Raw genomic sequence first — 12,292 nt, forward strand, 5'->3', positions numbered from 1 at the left:
TTTTATTGACCACAACCAGGATTTCTTTCCGTACGCGTTCAATTTCCATGAAGATATTGATTACAGTATAATTTCATTTAGAAAAAAAGCGAGTGAAGTTAATTCGATCATCTACCTCCACGTTCACGAATAACTTATTCGTTTAGTCGTTCGTCTATTCGATCATTCTCGCATTCGCCCATTTGACATTCATTCATCCATTCGTTTATTCGATGTGTATTCTACGTATAGCATAGTGGAATGAATAACAAAGTAAAATAATTTGTGCTGCTATTCCTCCCCGCTTTCTCTCTACCGCTCATTTCCTAGAAATTTAGAGCAAAATCGTTTATTCATTCATTCATTCATTCCACAATTCACCCATTCATTCATTCATTCATTCATTCATTCCGCTATTCATCCGCTCGTTCATCCACACGTTCTTCTATTCACTGTTTTCAATTTACAAGAATTTCGCCATCCATAAATTTCAAAGACCTTTTAGTCTACAGATTTTTTTTTGCAAATTTTTCTAGATTTGGTTAGGATCTCTCAAACAGATATGTTTTCATGGAGCATAGCAAATTCTTGAATAAATAAATATTAATACGAACTGAGATCGCTACGCAACTCGTCCACGTTTTTCGAAATCACTATGCCCCGCCCCTTTCGCTCTTTCCAACTCCATTATTCATCAGACCATATTTCTCACATACGTAATGAATATGCATATGCAGGCAGCACAGAGCGGCTGACTGCTCGTCGCCTGCTCGCCTCTTCTCCACGCCCGACCACCCGGCCGACCACACCCGTGGCGAGAGCTGGCGGGCGGGCGGGCGGGGAGCGCGTGTGAACGCTCCGCCTCCACGTGTGTATGTGTGTGTGTGACGCGCTATCGTCGTGTTACCGCTTTTCAGTCGCGCGCGCTCGCGACACGCCCACTGTTCGAATCATAATCATCGTTGGTGTCGGTGTTACAGAGTGTGGCGACGACGACGACGACGACGACGACGAGGACGACAACGTCTACTAACTGTGAAGAAGGACAAGATTGCCACTTCTCCTGCTCTTATTCCTATTCCTATTCCTATTCCTTTTCCTTTTCCTATTCCTGCTCCCCTTCAACGCCGTAGCAATCATATACGGCCGCCCCAACAATGACGTTACCTGTATTTGCGAAGAAGGTGAAGAAATTGGCATCGTTCCAATTGTTCAACCTCAAACTGTTGCTTAATGGAGAATCAAGTGAGTTTCGTTTCGTTTTTTTTTCGAGAATAGGGAGAAAAACCGGATCCTTGCAAGCACATCGTTTTCTGGAAGGTTCAGCAGTGCTAGCAATACTTTTGAAACTTCTAAGAAGGAAGCCTGGCTCATCCCCAGTCAGTGTTTAATCAGTTTAATCGCTCTATTTCACTCAGTCATTTTTTTTCCTTTGAGTTACCTCTCACCTAATTCTTTTCTTCCTCCTTTCTACATACATACATTCTACGCCTACATTTCTCATTTCCACAATATTCTCTAGCAAAAGAAAAAAGAGTTTAAGATACCGGAAAATCTTCTGGATTAGTTTTGTGATTAATCTTGCAATAAATTTCTTCTATAAACTTGTCCCGAGGCAAATTTTCCGGCATTTTCTGCTCCTCCAACCGAGGATCTATTCTCATAAATTCAAATTTCTCATCTTTTAATTGTTTTCCTTTAGATTTGTGAAGAGAAAATTCATTTCTACTGACAAAAATAACATTTTTATTCTTTCAAACCTTAGAAATCCCTTGAATTGCAAGTTATGTACAAGATTTCGCACATCCTGGTTGAAACGGCGCAAAAATCGGCTACGTTTTTGTTGTTTATCTCAGCTCAGGATATAATCCGTCCAGAGTTGATATCTCTTATCAAATCTGAAACAATTTCTGTTCATTTTTTTAAAGCTAACTTGTTGAAACTTCATCGAACTAATCTCCTGTCCCGAAAATCTTCTGCAAATCCTCCTAAAAACTACTTCTATCTGATCCAACTAAGCTCAAAATCATCTTTCCATGCGGATATACTACCTTTTAAGTGTGAACAATAAATTTTCCTGCAATTTTTGTTATATTCTTTTTTGTTTTTCACTCTGATCACCTAATGAAGTTTTCTACTCCCTTTAATTCACAGATTTAACTTTCATCTTTTCACCTTTTTATTGTCTTCTTTTAGTTAATTTAGTTTTAGTTTTAGTTGATATGCAGATCTAAGGATCTGAGTATCTAAGGATCTGAGCATCTAAGGATCTGAGGATCTAGGGATCTAAGGAGACAATTCCTTTTTTCTCTTCTTTTCTTTTTTTATTCTAAGACCATAATAAAAGATTATAATCGCAGTCTCCTTCATTCACCGGTTTCCCCTTTTTCTAGGAAAAAATTTTTATTTTCCTTAGTGAAAGTAAAGTGATCTCCGCTCAGAAATATCGTAATTGGTGAGTTTATTCATCTACTTCTCACCCTCATTTCTAGTCCACCTTTTCCTGCTTTTGTGAAGAATACACGCAGCGTAGGTGTGAATTTCGAAAAAAAAAAACCACAAATTACAGATGAGAAAAAGACAGGCGAATAAGCTAATTACGCTGTCCTTGCACTCCTCTCCGTCCCTCGTCGTCAAATAAATGGTTGCACCCATTCATTTTCGGATTCATTTACTTTTATTTGAAGTCTTTCCCCGAGAATTTAATTTAAAATTGTTATCCGGACTTTGCAGCCTCTTAAATCATGCAAAAAAACTCATCTAGTTAAATTCCCTTCTCTTTTTTTTCTACTTTTTCTTCAATCTCTTGCCTCTTTCATTTTAATTCCTCCATCTTTCCGTCCTTAATTTGATCTACAATTCAAAATCTAACTCACAACTCAAGAATTTAGGGAAAAAGAGCTTATTTTAAGGGATTTTCTTAAGATATAAATGGGTCCCATAGGGATTTTTCATGTGGGTGTTTATACTGTATGGACCGTAACCTTCAACTCTCCACTGCGGTCCCCTTTAGGTCTTTTTTTTACCTTAACCTGGATCCTTTCATTACAGGTCGTGGATTCAACAAATTCAAAAAGCACTATAAACTCAAAGGTGAACTTGGTCGTGGCGGTTTCGGTATCGTCTATCGAGCGGTACGCGTTGCGGACGAGTTACCCGTTGCCGTGAAGTTCATCGATCGACGAACTGTACGAGAATGGGGCAAGGTAAAAATCGCACACACACACACTTTTATAGCATTTCATGTAAATATTTTATCAATTTGTAGATCAACGACGAACAGGTCCCTATGGAGATTTGTATGCTCGCGAAATGCTCAAAAATTAGAGGTGAGGTCCTCTCTAGCACTTTTTTTTTCCGAACAAATCCTTGAATCTCTCGTTTAAGACTGTGTGAAGATCCTCAAAATTTTCCTCAACGACCCTTAACGGTTTTTTTCGCTCTTGAAAAAATAAAAAACTCCATGGAGAACTGATGGAACGAGAAATTCAACAAATTTTAACGTTGATTGATCTTTAAAGTGGGGGGAAATTTCTTTTCCAGAAACCAGTGTTCCTTAGTTATTGTTATGAGCTTTATCACATTTCTCTCCATGAAACTAGTTTCTCTAGTCCATGAATTAGTCATCCTTATTTCTCCCCCATCTGAGAGTTTATCGGAATACTGTACTTTTCAATTTGTGCAATTGTAATTTTTGAGACTACGGTCTTCGCATAAGTTCTAAAACTGAACTGAAATCGAAATGTTGACCAGTTCAGCGTACTTTACTGCCGGACTCATTCATAGCGGAAACATTCATAACCTAGAAAAAATTTCTGGTCAGAACATTACCGGTTACTGTATTTTGATTTATCTGTATCTCATATCGTTCCGATTGGAAAAAAAGAGAAAGAGAAAATTAGGATAGGCAGAATTTGAGCGGTGCGGAGAAAAACAAATATTTATCATCATATTCGTTCGATCATTGTAATCATGTAGTCAGCAAAAATTACTGTTGAAATAAGAGGTCAAATCGATTCTTTTCACATCGATTCAAAGTCGCCGGTACTAATCGATATTTTATTTAGGAGTGATTCGTCTTATCGACTGGTACAGTATCCCCGAAGGATATCTGATCGTCATGGAACGTCCGTATCCGTGTGTGGACATGTTTGATTTCATTAAAGGACAACAAAAATTGGATGAAGAGGTGAGCGGGGACCGTCATGGGACCCACTACTAGACATTAAGTCTAGTCCATTGTGTTTACTGTATATACATAAGACATAACTTGCAAGTTATTGCAAAACTGCAAAACAACGCTAACGACATTCCAGCGATCAATACAGCTTCACATTAAGAACCGGTTAATGGTGTTAGTTCGTTATATGTAGATTGTCAGTTGCGGCAACGACAGCACAAGAGATGTTCTTTTTTAGTAAAAAAAAAATTTAGAACTAAAAAAAACTGTGATAAAAAAGTGTGTAACAACCGGAGGGCATATACGGGGCACGGGGAGAGTTTTCCTGTTTTGAGTACTCCGCTGATGTGTGGCAGACCACTTCGATTCTCGAAAACGGGAAAACATCGACCCCGTCGTCGTCGTCGTCGTCGTCGTCGTCGTCGACACCTAACCCACCCTTGCAACGAGAATGACTAATTTCTTCATGGAAATCGTTCTTCCCCTCCGGTTCAACACATAACAGGTTCATCATCATCATCATGAATGACGTTGATGTCATTCCCCTGCTGCTGTTACAGTATCTAATCACGTGTATGTAGTCCTAAGTGGAAAAGAAGAAATAAAACAACATTTCTAGAACTTCTAGAAGTACATTTTGATGGAAGGGTTTTTCCCCTAAAAATAGGTCTATAAGTGCAAAAACAGAAATGCAATAAAAGATACAAAAATAGAATCGTAAGAATTGAAGCGCATTCAAAATATTTTCTAGAGATTAGATCGTAAATTCAAAGGAAGAATTTTTGGAAGTGCATTTGAGAAATGTTTTTTTAGAAACGAGATCACAAGTGCGAAAAAAGGGACACTCACATGTTTCTCCCTTGTTTGATTTCTAAAATTTTGATTTTTGATTTCTAAAATTTTTTTGAGCTTAATTTTTGATCCTTTAAAGTATGACTAATGTGTAGCACCTTTCAAAATTACACCAGATTAATGAGAATTTTTTTTTCATTTTTTTTCTGGAGAAAATCGAGCTTACGACGGTACGTAGTTGCTAAGACGTTTGGGCGAAAAAAAATTCTCGAGTAGATTTTAGGGTTGTAAATTGGAAAAGTCAAAAAAAGGCAACTTGACACCACACTCTAAAAAAACTCCCTAGAAAATCCTAGAAATTCTGCAGCAAAAAGATCAGTTGAACTGGATTGGTTTTCCAGAAGAAACGGGAAGAAAAAGGGAAGAAGGAGAAAAAATTCCTGAGTACGCATTTTTCGAACAACTTTTTCCAGTATACATTTATCGATAATACTTGCGCGAAGAAAATCTGTGGATTCTTGGCCTGTTCGAAAGAATTTATTAGAAAATTTATTTATTTTATGCTGGAAATGGGTATTTTCAACAAATTGAAGTTGATAAAATTTAAAATAAAATTGGATAAATAAATAATAAATAAAATAAAATGATTAAAAAAAATGGAATGTTTTTTTTTTCATCTGAATTGACACTTCAGAAAAATCTTTAAGTGATCCCTCAACGAAAATTTCGTGAATTTTCTCCAAAGATCAGCTAAATATCGTCTCTCTTCTGAAAACTTCATCATTTGCATTTGTAGAAATTATTGAAAAGAATTACCAGACAATACATTGGTGAACTGTTGTCTTTGGCGACACTAACTATGTTAGTGGCTATTAGCGCAGCAAAAACTTGACGCCCATTTAAAAACGCAGCAATTCCAGATGGCCCGGTTTCTGTTCCGACAAATCGCGCAAACGCTACACGAATGTTCGCAGAAACGTGTACTACATCGAGATTTAAAGGTGAGTTCCGTTTTATTTGTTTTTTTTTTCGGTAAAATTTCAAAGCCGCAGGAAAACATACCCTTTACTGGTTCGTTCTATGTGACGTGAAGTCCGCAGTCACGGTCTAAACTGTGGGAAAGCGCCATATGTATTTTGTGATTGAAAATACTTTGCAAGATGTAGTAAATGTATTGTCGATTTAAAGTTGGTGTGGAGAAGCATTCACGTGACGTCATATCACGGTAAATATCGATCGATAATACAAATGTACCAACTAGCAACATCTCTTTCCAGGACGAAAATGTTGTGATCGATTTGGTGACCGGCGACACGAAGCTTATTGATTTTGGTGCCGCCACCGTGCTGAAAAAATCGCATTACACGGATTTCCAAGGTAGGTGAGACATCAATCAATAAATTTGTAGGATTGGATGTGCATAGTAAACGGGCGTGACTCGCGAGAACTCGTCCACGTACTCTGAAACCTAGCGTCTGTGGACGAGTTTTCGCGGAACGCTACACATGAAACAAGTATAAAACCGTTCAGCAATTCTCCAAAGAGATACATTCATGGAGGACGGCTGTAGGCAAAAAATAGAGGTATTCAAACGATTACTCGAGCATTTCAATGTTCTGAGCATTCGAATACTCGAGTGGTTCGGAAGAACGAGAAATCCTCTCGAATTTTTGAATGATTTGTTGAATGACAGTGTGGAGAACAACGAAATCACAAATACATTTGATACTAATTGATTAGTATTTTTCCACAAATTCCCTGTAATTTTTCAAATTTCATTAATCAAGTAATAATCACACATATTTTACGCCTATAAAGATCAGATTCAAACGTTGCATTCGCATCAAATTCGCATCATTTTTGCACCAATTTAGCAATGGGGCGTGGTACAGGTTTAATAAATGACTTCCTCCCGATATCTCAAACATTTTTCGATGTCATGTGCAACAAATAATTCGGCAATTATCTGTACATGTACGATCATTGAATTTAATCGGTTCTAAAACATTCTCGCGTCGTCTGCGTCTCTTCGAATTGCCCGCTATTTCAAAAACAGCGCTAATTGCCAAGTTATCCGTTCATTTCGAAAGGTTGTCGACCTTCATTGTCCGCGGGGGGTGGATGTTCCCCCGACGACGACGACAACTACCGATAGAACACATCATCATAAACGTTGGCGGAGCCCTCTTGCTGAACTGACAAACGCATACTGATCCGATCAATCGATAATTTACAGGCACTCGACTATATTGTCCACCGGAATGGTTCCTGCATTCGTTGTATCTCGGCAAAGAAGCGGCCGTATGGTCATTGGGTGTACTTTTGTACAATTCGTTGAATGGACGTCTACCGTTCAAAAATGAAAAGGATATTTGTACCGCTCATCTGTTGGGACCGTTACCGTTCTACACTTCTGTATCTGCTGGTAAGTCACTGTCTTTTTTTCTTTCAAAAACAAAAAAATCTCTAAAAAGTTGTAAAATCTTAACAGCATGAACACCATGAAAGGTTCCTAGCGCGGATAACCTTCATCTGAGAAAAAAAGAAAAACTACCGTGTCCTCTAAAAAAACCGCCGAAAATTCAATTTCGCAGCGAAGCAGAGCTGTAATTTTTGAAAAAAAAAATTAAATTTTCTGAGGATTTATCAAAATAAGATGAAATGAAACCGTTTAGAAGAAAAGCAAAGGATTTATATCCGCAAATCTTTCAACGTTGACAAATTTTCCTAGTAAAAGTAATTAATAATGATTATTTTTAAAAAAATAATGAAGAAAAAACTTTTTTACTTTTTTTAGAACCATTTCCGTTGCCCAGTATCATGTATCCAATTGGGTAAACGGAATCTCATGGGTTTTTCCCTGAAAATTCCTCCTCCACTTAAAATTTCCCGTTTCTTTCATCTCGACCGCCACATCATTACAACAGTTACAGTACTCACAGTACAAGTAGGTACAGTAGAAGTGGATTTAAATTATGGGTCTTACACGCCGTATAGTACATGGCTATACAGTCCTTGTTATTTCCTTGAAATTAACAGTTTACCGATAAGTTTTTATTACATTGTGAACGATCCGGTTACATCATCGACAAGAGAACACAACGTTCGCGGAGGTTGCAGAGATCAGATGGCAACGAGAACCAGCTACTGCGCGAGGTTACTGTAGCACACTCCGTGTACGTCGTCTGACCAACAAAGATCAAAGTCGTCAACCGGTCGTTGGGGTCTGGATTCCTCGGAGTGGAGCGGCGATGTTCGTGTCTCCGTGTTAACCGCGTTCCATACGTCGTTTCGACGCCGGGCGTCTGCACCGCGTGCAGGGTATCTCGTCCGATGGACGAGTTGTCTGGCGTCTCTTCGATCGAGAGAGAACACTGCACGTCGACGACGACGACGACGTGCGCGCGACACGTTCTAAAGGTGCAGAAAGTAGATCGCTTGCGAGACGAGGGGAATTCCTTATCTGATAAGATTGCGGTTAAGGGGGGAGGGGGGAAAATCACGTTAATTAACTGCACTATGGACGTTGGATACCGTAAACCACGTGGCGCACATTCAAGCATCCTGTAACGTCTAGAAACGTCTTTTCTGATATTTCTCCACAATCTCCGCTGACATGTTCACAACAGAAATTCCTTAATCGAGGCTGACTACAAAGTTTCCCGCACAAATTAATATCATGGCCGTGATGGTCTCAACACGAAAACATGATCACGTGCGAATACCTTGGAGGGCGTTATTATCACGAGAAGATTGTGGGAAGGGTGTGAAGTGGAGCTCACACATACACACACAAAAAAAAAAAGAATAACATAATAAGTAGCCATATATAACTTGATCATTTGCAAAGTCAACAAATCGTGGCGGGACCAACTGCCTGGAAAGGCTAGGCTTGCGCACGCAAGGGGGAGCTTTATTCCACACTTTCAGGTCTTTTGACGGAATACATACATGGAATCGTCAAAAAAAAATCCCTTTTTTTTGTTGAGAAGTAAGAAAATGACCACGTTTTCATGATTTATCTTACTGTATCTAGAATTGAAGCACCAAATTTACAGTAATACTCGTCCATGTGCATTTCGTACACCAATTTATTACTGTAAAAAAGAACTGTGCAAATTTTATAGGATAATTCTTCAAGAACGATGTGATTTGCAGAAATTATTTGTCATATTTTGGCAATTAAAGGCATCACCCCATGAATCTGGGGTGGTGCGGGTTTCAGGTGGGTTATGCCTATACGGAGTCGTAGATTACGGAGAGAAGGGTGATTCCTTCCATTCCGTCCATTTCTTCCTAATTGTCGTAAAAAACGGCCCGGAAGATACGGCCTCGAGCGTTCCGGCGCGCTATTTTCTACAACGAGTTCGATTGGAGCGCGCCAGCCTTGTGCACGCGTCGCATCTTCCGGGCAGTTTTTTTACGGAAATTAAGAAAAAATGGACAGAATCACCCCCCTCTCCACAATCTACGACCCCTGAAATCCGTACCACCTCAGATTCGTGGGTGATGCCTTTAAATGAATTCTGCGTTCATTTCTTCGTTTCCATCCGTGGAATCGCAATCGATTCAGTTCTGTAGATCCGCTAAGTCTTGCTGTAGGTCCTACAGTACCGGATACAGTAGTCACTGCTGAGAAGAACTTTTATGTGCCTTTCTCAAATCCAGTACTTTCCGTGACCGTATCCGAAGTTAAATGTTAAGTGACTGATTCGTCTTTATGGAGCAAGTTTGGGACAAACACACAGATCGACCGACCGACCGACAGATCGATCGTAAGCAGTCGCAAAGTGCACGTTAAAACTCCTTCAAAGTGCAAAAAAATGTCATTTCAGATTTGCCGCGGCTCCTTTAGAAATTGCACATTAATGTTTAATGATGTTCTCTTCTTTTTCCCCCCTTTGCGGAAGAAAACACGTACACCACGTGATTGAACGTGATGGAAAGGAATTTCCGTGAAAAAAACCTTAACATCTGGACAACCTTGACTGTGCAATTTCTTGCCCGCAACGCAAAACCTTAACGCAAATTTGATCAAGAACACTAACGATGTTGCTAATAGGACATGTACGAGAAAAACAATTGGATGAATTACGTTTTTTTTTCTGCTGCAAAAAAAAAATGCATTAGAATGTTCAGTTGGAAACTCGTCACATTTCAGAAGCGAAGGATTTGATCGCGTGTTGTTTGGCTTTTGATCCATTCTCACGATGCTCGTTGGAAGAAATCCTTAAACATCCATGGGTTACCAAATCAACCGGCGACTGGCTGACTCTAAGTGCAGCGGCCGGGAAGAATTTGCAGGATAAACCAAAAGAGGATGAACGAGGTGAGTGGTGGAGATGATATCTGTTATTTAAATCGGACAACTGTCACAAACCCCTCTCTGTCTGTTTCAGATCACAGTGAGGAGCTTGAGGAAATCGTGGAGGAAGCGGAGAAGGTGGAAAATGATGACGAAGAGGAAAGAGAGGAGGAGAATGACGATAGTGTTTCATCGTCATCTACAGAAGGCGAATCTGGTGTCGGCTCATCCGCTTCTTCATCAACAGCTAAAACGGTAAGCCCAACAGTTCCGCATACAGTACCACATCGCCATATTCGTTTGCTTTGAAACTCGAACACGAGTTTGAGCGCGAAAATTAAGGCGCTTCAAAATGTCTGCGGTACGGTAGCGATGATGGATCGCCATCCGTTGCAATCAACGCGGCGTTTTGTTAAGGTGACTAAGTCTATGTCAAATAGCATCGACGACGTTCACCATTTTTCTTCTGTACACCACATGGTTTTGACCTAATCCTCGAATTTTCCAGCATCATCCCGATGTGCAACCTGTGCCACCAGCACGTTTCTCGAAAACGTCGCTACTAGCCGCACCCTCATCGGATGAGATTAAAGCGGTTGTTCATGCGTCGAAGACGAAATCCGTCTACCATGGTACCGGTAACGTACTCCGACCGACACGAAGACGTGCGCCACCACCGAATTCCGCCGTGCTCACCGCGTTACGTCGTGCAATGAGCCGCGATCGACAAATACGTGCGTGAGACGTGCCTGCTGTCGCGCGATGTCGCTCCTGATTTCTCCATATATCATCCGTACTCCATGACTAGTCGCGATCTAGCGAGAACAGAGAAAAAAAAACGAAATTATATCGGTCCAAACTAGACACACGACAAATTTAGTCGTTAGCAAGCAAGCAGCGGAAAAAAAATAAGGGGAGAAACGAAGTACTACGTTCTGTTGTACAATTTAATAAGATGTCCTATTTATTGTGTATCGATACGTGGCGAGCGATAATCGCCTGATATCGCTCGCCTTCCCTTGGTTGTTCTATTGGGTTCACATTAGCACTTTCGTCGAATGCTTTACCACATATCATTCATTCATTCATTCATTCATTCATTCATCCATTCATTCATTCATCCATTCATTCATTCATTCATTCGCTATATCTGTGAATCCATAAATGTATATTATGACATTTTATTCGCATCCACGATCGCTGCAATCGCTTTCGATCAGCTGAGATCATATGACAAGCAACGTTATTACGGTAACAACAATGATCGAACGCGATGCACAATCGTATTGTTTTTGTGTAAATTTTTCATACTACTACGTACAGTACGTGTTTGCACAGTAATGCCTGTTTTTCTTCTTCTTCTTCTTCTTCTTTCTGTTTTCTGTGTGTACATGATTTTTGGTGAAAAATTATTAATACGTGCGAATTATTTTGACATGTTGAAAAATGTGAAAATAAATTTATCATTTTTGATGCTCAACGGAATTTTTGATGTGTAATGTATAAAGTAAATGGAACATGGAACACCACCGTCATCGCCATCCACAATCCTCCAACGACCTTCCATAACCGTAATTCGATCAATCTCACAACGAAAATGTTGTTTTGATCGGTCTAACGCGCCAGCAGGAGGTATTTGACACAAGTTGTTGCGATTTTTTTCTCTCTCTCGAAAAAAAAAGCGAAAGAATGTTAAATCCATGTAAGCGAAAAATTTGTTAAATTCTCCTCGGAATTCTCTTGAAAATTATTCTCTTTGTAAAAAAGAAAACTGAAGTATTTACAACAAGGAACGGAATAAGGTAGTGGAACTTGTTCTCTTTTTTTATATAAAACAAGAAGCATTTACAGAGAAAATTCCTTGGTGAATCAGAACAAAGGTGACTTTTTTCCAAAGGAAAAAATCGATATCATGGAACTCACATGGGATGAAGAACTACGCGTGAAAATGTGCAGAAACACTCCCTAATTTCCTCTGAAACCGTTTAATTCTAAAGCTACGCTTGTAAATTTAAAAACTGCAACTTCATAGCACT

General features: G+C 39.5%; 1 protein-coding gene across 2 annotated transcripts; it reads left to right on the forward strand.

The window, feature by feature from the left end:
* Positions 1–1,136: 1,136 nt before the first annotated feature.
* On the forward strand, positions 1,137–10,998 carry RB195_012074 (uncharacterized protein; the record flags this gene model as incomplete). 2 transcript variants are annotated; one of them, XM_064193754.1, is made up of 11 exons in its annotated part: positions 1,137–1,224; positions 3,031–3,185; positions 3,248–3,308; positions 4,047–4,168; positions 5,872–5,952; positions 6,229–6,328; positions 7,188–7,376; positions 10,113–10,280; positions 10,351–10,511; positions 10,599–10,673; positions 10,765–10,998. In XM_064193754.1, 11 exons carry the CDS (start codon positions 1,137–1,139, stop codon positions 10,996–10,998), a joined length of 1,434 nt encoding a protein of 477 aa, XP_064051337.1. The 2 variants fall into 2 exon arrangements, with proteins under 2 accessions (XP_064051337.1, XP_064051338.1); XM_064193755.1 differs by lacking the exon at positions 10,599–10,673.
* Between the last annotated feature and the right edge of the window lie 1,294 nt (positions 10,999–12,292).

This window comes from Necator americanus, chromosome III (assembly GCF_031761385.1).
Source record: "Necator americanus strain Aroian chromosome III, whole genome shotgun sequence".
In the NCBI taxonomy this organism is placed as follows: Eukaryota; Metazoa; Nematoda; class Chromadorea; order Rhabditida; family Ancylostomatidae; genus Necator; species Necator americanus.